General features: G+C 31.2%; 1 protein-coding gene across 1 annotated transcript; it reads right to left on the minus strand.

Annotated features, from left to right (window-relative positions):
• Nucleotides 1-1,184: 1,184 nt before the first annotated feature.
• On the minus strand, nucleotides 1,185-6,232 carry LOC133300938 (WAT1-related protein At4g08290-like). Its single transcript, XM_061500522.1, has 7 exons — nucleotides 6,024-6,232; nucleotides 5,772-5,834; nucleotides 3,905-4,021; nucleotides 3,548-3,794; nucleotides 3,263-3,427; nucleotides 1,960-2,111; nucleotides 1,185-1,330 (listed from the first exon to the last, which is right to left on the minus strand). Exons 1-7 carry the CDS (start codon nucleotides 6,230-6,232, stop codon nucleotides 1,186-1,188), a joined length of 1,098 nt encoding a protein of 365 aa, XP_061356506.1. The 3' UTR covers nucleotide 1,185.
• Between the last annotated feature and the right edge of the window lie 1,775 nt (nucleotides 6,233-8,007).

Below are 8,007 nucleotides of genomic sequence, written 5' to 3' on the forward strand. Positions count from 1 at the left end.
AGTGCATGTAATCCACTAGAGAAACTATCATAGTCAAGGGAAAAAATAATTAATTGAGTAAAAGAAAACGCATTAATCAATTATTGGCATTCTACAAAGGGCGATGCATATTCATGTTATAAATGTGTTATTAATCTTGGAATTCAAGTTCGGGCCTTTAGTGGAGTAGCATCGAATTAGATAATCATTCGTTGATTATCAGGAGTCTTGATTAATAACGGATGGTAAATCCTCGGGTAGCTTGAGACAAGAGTATGAAAAGAGCCCAAGAAGCCTAGAGCCCAAAAAAGCTTAGGACTAGGGTTTCTTGGTACCCATATAAATACTACCACTTAAGACATCAGCCTCCAGGTCATTGAACAGAAGAGGTAAGCTCAGTTCTGAAAAAGTTCCCACACACTTCCTCTTCCCTCTTGAGGATAGTCTGGAAGATTTACCAGAAACACGTGAGGTTTGATCGTGCTGTGACGCAGAGAAGATCAATTTGTGAGTTCGTGTTGTAATGCAGAAAAGATCGGTTCGTGAAGGGGAATCATAGATAAGGTGAATCAGAAAAACGATGATGATCCGTTGCATCTCAAACCACAATCGTCTAAACACTTTCGAAATCCAATTTCGCCTACAATGTGGGCATGGTTCAACCTGAATTGATTTTTTCCTTGATTTATAAATTAATTTAGAAAAATATAGTTCGGTTTGATTCGATTATTTTGTTCAAACCCACTCGGGTTAACTTTTAAGGAAAATTTAACTAACTTAAAATAATTTTTTTTAATTAATTAAAGGGATAAATTATTTTACCTTTTTCTTTTTTTACCTACTTTTAAATATATAATCAATTATGATCATAATATATTTTAAATTAAATTGATAATAAATATGCTGAGGTCACTTTAAAAGGTTGGTCACTTTAAAAGGTTTGTTTCTCAATTTTTAAATCTTGGCGAATAAAAGGCGGAGAGAGTTTGATGATCCCAAAATGAAGACGTGGACAAAATCTTATCTTCACAATTACAAATATTTTCTTTCTGATTGATATAATAGTGCATGGAAACTGCCTGTAGTAGCAATCTGATACCATCCCATAATAATGGGCAACCTCAAGCATGAAATAAATATACATAGCTATTGAAGATTTTTAAGGCAGCAAAAGCACATTATTCATAAATCCTTTGGTAATCTCCGTTAGATATCAGATGAGGTAATTGGCAGCTGCTGTATCTCTGTTTGCTCTTTTGTAGCTGATGGTGTCTTGGGCTCTGAATAGTCTTTGCCTTTACCCCACACCACAGAGTAGAGACCCACTGCGATAATCATGGCTCCAACGATACTGAGATGGATAAAACAGAAAAAGATAGAGAGAGGGTTAGATTCAGAAAATTAATTAGATATAATAAAGTATTAAAAAAATATTCACCATGAAATAGTTCTAACTTCTAACCAGTCACACTCTTATAACCATACACACATAATCAAACTTTTAATTGCAATTTTCTCCACACAAAAAGAACTTTTAATTGTAATGACAAAAGGAGAAAGAATTGAGTCTAATCTCAACCCATAAGAGAAAGATTCTTATGGGCTGTAAACGACTACGGTGACTTAGTTAGAATTGAATTGGTGATCACCTAATATAATGTAAAGAATAATTTTAATAAAAAAATTAACAAATATCACATTTTTATATAGACAAAATAATTTCTGCAGCTGCTGTACCTACAGCAAACAAAGATCTGCGTCCGGATCCTGAGATACGGCACCGGATCCTGAGTTTTTTTTTTTTAAAAAAAAAAAAAATCGTGGGACCTACTTTTCTGTGTCAGCTGTAGATAACATTATCTACTACAGAAATGTTAAGCGCTTTTATATATTGTATCTCTAAGGATTAACATGCTACTTGTCAACTCATGTATAAGCGAACAAACTTTTCCTTTTGTGTATGTGGGTGTAGTAAGATACCTGCCCAAGTGAAGATGCTCTGCGAAAAGGAAGGGACCTAAAATAGAAACGATGATCATGCAAAGGGGATTAAACGCTGTTAAAAATACTGGGCCTTTGCTTTGCAATACCAACCCTTGCACATAATACGCAATTCCCGAGGAAACTATTCCCTGGAAGAAGAAAAAAAATTGCAATTTAAGTGGACCATATCATGTCAATTATTTAAAGAATCAAAATGAGTACAATGATATAGATAACTCCTTTTTATTAATAAGATTTAGCATTGATGTACCATCAATTTAAAAGATTTTTAGTCATTTAAGTATATATTGTCATGCCATAAACATAAAAAAGTTTGACTCTCATAATAATCCATCCTTATTTATTAAATTATATTTTCAGAATGACTTAATGTCTTAATCCCTTAGTTTACTTTTTTTAAAATAATAACATATATCATTATTAATTTTTATTTTTAAAATTTAATTTTTTTTCAAAACTAATCATATATATCTTCTTTAAAAATTTAATTTATATTTTTAAAATTATAATTAAATTAATCATACCTTTCTTGTTTTAAATATTTCATTTTAATTTTAATTTTTAAATGTTATATGAATTCAAAAACACATGCATTGTACAGAATACTGATTGATTACTTTTAAAATCACACTCTTCTCAGTTATGTGACAATATATAAAAATATTAATTGCACTTCCAAACTAAACTCATTCGAATAATCTAAAAAGTTTAACAATAATATTGAATATAATCTAAACTCTTGTGAATATGAATAGAGTGCACAGTTTACCAAAAAAAAAGAGTGCACAAATGATTTGGGCTTAAAGTCAATCAGGAACTAGGGCTCAAATGGCCCAATCTAAACAGATCCTCTCTCTCTTTCTCTCATTGTATTTTTTTTTTTTTTTTGGTTTAAAACAATTTCTCTTTCTCACTACACTGCAAGTCTGCAACACTTGTCCCTGCCAGTACCAAAGTCATTTTGAAGGAATTGGCCCTGTGACTTATGGGACTCAATCTAGGCTGAGCCAAATGAAATTTATTTGTATTATTTTTTTTTAGAAATATTTCAATTGATTCTTCGATTTGTGATTAGTCTGATTTGGGACTGGTAGCGGGATCGAGGCTTTAAATCTTTCCCAAAAACAATAATGAGAAGGATCGAACACAAACTTTCACCTCCAGCCCTACTCAATTTCCTGACACGAACTGAGATACCCTATCTATTTTATTTGTATTACTGACTCATGTTATTTATTGTGCATGTTAAATTGTTATAAATTTATAATGGAGTACTGACCGTGTAGAGAGGACCAAAGAGCTTAAAGTCCCAACCGATGACCCATACCCCAAGCCCAGAATTATGATTAGCCACCAGCGCAACTACCCCGGCTTGCAAAGCACCCACTACGCATATCAAAGTTGAGAGTGACAATTCTGCCGGATACCTTTTCAACGTCATGGACTGCAATTCACAATTTTGTCATAACACATTTTGTTATACACATGTAATCAAAAGTAGAACAATTAAGAAATTAAAAAAATAAAAATAAAAACAAAATTACTTCAACACATATATAATTGCCTGTAAAATGAAGAAAGACGACCAAGCCACACAACCCAGGAGTAGAAAGAGAATCCCTGCGACCAAGTGTTTGAGACTCTGAGGGGAGTGACTTCCATCTTGGTGATGTGTTGTGTTTGAAGAATAATTAAATATGTTGAGTTCAGGGCCTTTGTAAAGTGTCATCAAGGAAGCGCCTGCAAAGGTTACCAACGTCCCCATCACCTTCGCTAGGCTCCGTACATCCTTAATATTTACACGCTCTAACCTGATACGTTACATATAATTAATTAGTATATGAAATTTTACATTATAGTCTAAAGATTATAAAAGGAGGGAAAATGAAGGTCACTTTATCTTCTATAAACTGAACCTCACCTGAAAATTAACGCTAGTATAAAGGTGATAGAAGGCACGGCATTCACCAAAGCAGACGCAAATGAAGCCGAGGTATATTGCATTCCCAAAAAAGTGAACCCTTGGTCTATCACTGGCCTGAAATATCATATAAAGGGATACATTATCGTCAATTTTTTTAATTTTCGAAAGGGGAAAAAATTGTGTACTTAAAACTCTTACTTTTATATATTCCACCATTGATTTAATTTACTGATTATAAATAGAAAAATGCAAGAGTTATGTAACTGGAAGGAGAACAAATTTCCTACAAATACAGTTTTTGGTGGGACCCATGAATTTATAAAAAAGAAAAAGAATCAGGCGCTCTTATCGACGAGACATGTGAGTGCTGGAATTTTTTTTTTCTTTCATGTTACGTAACTCTAATATTTCCCTTATAAATAAGAATGACCAAAACTCACTTTCTTCCTTAAGATACCTTCTATATATGAATTAGCTGTTAAAACACCAGTTTGAGGTATTACAGAGGTATCCTTTCAAGTTTTATTTTCCGTAATCACATTTCACGTTATTAATTTAACAACTGATTATTTACACCAAAAAAGACAAATAAACGCATTCCATCTATCTGTTGTGCAATAATGAGATTTACATTATATGATTAAGTTAAGAGAATTTTAACATCTATACAATCTAATTGGTTTTTAACAATTGGATTCTGAACAATTAACATACTTCTGATATGCCAATCTTTGGTATCCTCATTTTTAATTAAATTAACATCTATCTATTGTCCGACAATGAAATTTATGTTACATAATTAATTTATGAGAATTTTTTTATTTTTTTTTGGTAAACAATTTATGAGAATTTTAACAGTTATAGAATCCTAATTGGCTTTTAACACAATATTAGAGACTCAACATTCGACGTAATTCTAATAGTTCAATCTTTGGTTTCCTCATTTTAATAAAATTAAAATTTAAACACAAAGCAAACGTTCTAACTCTAATGTTGGTTCCTGATATGGAATGTTAAAATGAATCATCTATATTTATTTTCTTTAATAGAAAAATTTTCAGTACTCTAACTAATCATAAATTTTAAAATTACTTCACAATAGTATTAATTTTTTTTTTTCATTTTATATACACAATTTGGATAATATATTATGAGTTTAATGTCTTAATTTTATCTCCTACACACATAAAAGTGTGTGGGACTTTTTTTTTCTCTCTCTTCTCTTCACATAGTTCCCACACACTTTTATGTATGTATAAAAAATAATTTTATCTCCTACAACATAAGAAATATTAATCTCATATGTTATTTATCTGGCTAATTAACTTTGAAAAATTAGGTTCACTTATAGGAGAAATATGCTACCCACATAATAAGTCCTGTGGCTATAATTGAGCTCAAAAGAAAATATCTTAAATAGGAAAAGGTATATGTATGTGTGTGTATTTTTGGCGCGTTTTCTAAGTAAATAAATATGGTTGTATCTACTTTAAATTATTACAAGTAAATAAACTAATATAAGCTCACTTTAAATCAAATTAATAATGGATATATCTTTATTTATTTATTATAGCTACAAACTTCAATGGAATTTTTCCTGTTAGGATAATTGTGTAAATAGAACATAACACTCTGAATAACTACGTATGATAGCTCATGGTTGAATTAACACAGTTTATATATAATCAAAATATTTTTGAGAGAGTTTTTCTGTTAAGTGATTTTTTCCTATAATTTAAGCAAATACAAACATGCTGTTAAACTTAACGTCGACGTAAATACGTAAAAAATAAAGAGGCTTTTGTCCAACATAAATGTTATACGAATACTGATAGCTATATATGGATAGGTTTTAGATCATTACTCCAAAAATCCGAGCACCATTATCTGTATAAAGACAGAGGCCGTCATCTTTGGTCTAATTTTCCTGCACAATGGTAAGAAGAACATCAATTAAACAAAGGAAAAATTAAGTCCAACCTTTAAACTAGTATTACGTACGGTTATCGACTGTCTGTTCAACAGAATAGCTCTAGCCTCTAGATACATACATTTGTTTCTACGTACACGAGACATAAATAAAACACAAGAAAAACAAGATGGGTTGCGTTAGCACCTTTCAAAAATGAATGCAAAAGGGGCGAGGGCAATTGCAGCAATGACATTGCGATAGACAACGAACACATAACGATTCATTCCATGGTTGAGACTGGCCATGGAGAAGACGTATGCTCCTGCAAACCCAAACTGCAGTCCCACCGCTAACAAATAAGGCTTTGCCTTATTGAATTGCTTTCCAAAACTAGCACCCCATTTTTCTTCCATCCTTTTATGATTGAGACAATATGAAAAATATGGCTATTGTTTAAAAACAACTTAGAGGTGCTCTCAAGTGTATGAAGTGGCCTTCCTTATAAGCACCAAGAGTGGTGATTAAGACAAAATACACTAGGGAGAATGGGAGGATAAGAGATAATTATTTTGAGTCCTCTGTTTTAAAGTTCTACTTTAAAGTCATATTTTATTTAATGGAGTACCCTGCAACTAGCTTTGGTTGATTCCCTCTCCGTTTAACTCAAGTGAGTCAGAATACACTATGGCAGCATCAAGTTTTTCAGAAGCCCACTGTAATAACTTTATATTATGACAGAAAAATAGAAAAATAAATATATAATTCATATTCTGCATTTATATCATATTGATGGGCTCTAAAAGCCATTTATTCTGCTATTCGGTTAAAAAAATTTCTCTATTACTCTTTGAAATTTTCTCTTATAAGTCCCAACAATTTTTTTGAAAGGATACTACACTACAGTACTACCTGTCACTACCGTTAATTCATCTCTTTTGAGAATAAATATATAAGTGTGTTGAAATTTTTAAATTTCATGTAATCTCACGTATTGGTAACAGATTAAGTAAAGTTCCTATAAGTGACACCATTTATGAATATAATACATTAAGTTTTTGGATTGAGACTACATATTGTCAAATTTACTTACAATTGATGTTGCTTAACCAGTTTAGTCTATTCGTGTGATCTTCTGCTATGGCTTTTCTCTGCCCCACCTGATAATGGTATTTCATATTGGTTAATAATAAATTAAATGAGGTCTATATAATTAAAAAGACTCATAAACCTAAAATTCATTCATTCACTTAATGTTTTAATTTAAAGAGATATGATATAAAATTATCGACGGACCTTCACTTACAAGTTTAAACTGGTGAATTAAATTGATTGTTTATCATAGTATAAGAACCAAGGTGATTGTGGGATCACGAGTTCGATCATCGCTATCTCTTACTTTCTAATAAAATTAAGTCAATAAGATAGAACTAAAAAATAGGTTACTGGTCACCTTGGTTCTTGTCCCACCCGTGGTAACTTAAGCTTGCAAGTAAAAGCTCATTAATAATTTTGAATTATATCTCTCTAATATGTGTTTAGTTTAATTTAACTCTAAATCTAAATGTATATATGGAATGCAGACAAAAAAAAAAATCAAACACGCTTAATGTCGTGTCTAATCCAACTCCCCTAAAGCTAGTGCGTGCAAAATCATCTCAAATAATAGATTATAGTATAATTTTTTTTACATTTATTTAAATAAGGGATTATTAGTGTTTCTTATAGTATAGAAAATAATTTTATCTCCTACACATATATAAAATTGTAAGAAGCTCATATTTTCTTTTTCTTTTTTTTCTTTTTTTCACATAGTCCCACGTGAATCTCACACTCTTTTATTTATGTATAAGATATACAACACGAGAAACATTAATCTTTTATTTAAATATATATTATAATATCGTAACTTTTGAAATAATTGCTATAAAAAGTAAAGTTTTTGCTAACCTTTTAGCCTAACCTTCACGTAATTGCAGCCAAGTATGATTTTGGCTGGCGTATATTAGTGAGGTTCAGGCGTTCAGCTTTCTTTTTCTCATCCTCTACGTCTTCGAAACTTTTGAATTCTTTATTGATTCATTAATCAAGATATAGTGCGCGCAGACCATTGGTGGAGGATTTGGTGTTATTGAAACTTCGTTTTCTCGGCACCATTAAAATAACGAGAGAGAAAAGCAAGGTGAAACAG

Source organism: Gastrolobium bilobum, unplaced genomic scaffold, assembly GCF_033153095.1.
Source record: "Gastrolobium bilobum isolate Gb01-03AN ecotype WA unplaced genomic scaffold, APGP_CSIRO_Gbil_v1 utg4266, whole genome shotgun sequence".
Taxonomy (NCBI): Eukaryota; Viridiplantae; Streptophyta; class Magnoliopsida; order Fabales; family Fabaceae; genus Gastrolobium; species Gastrolobium bilobum.

Coding starts and splice junctions, on each gene's coding strand:
- LOC133300938 (XM_061500522.1), bottom strand. CDS start 6,232: ATGGAAGAAAAATGGGGTGCTAGTTTTGGAAAGCAATTCAATAAGGCA. Junction 4,022..5,771: donor ATGGTGCTCGGATTTTTGGA/GTAATGATCTAA, acceptor ATGATATTTCAG/GCCAGTGATAGACCAAGGGT. Junction 3,795..3,904: donor ATACTAGCGTTAATTTTCAG/GTGAGGTTCAGT, acceptor GTAACGTATCAG/GTTAGAGCGTGTAAATATTA.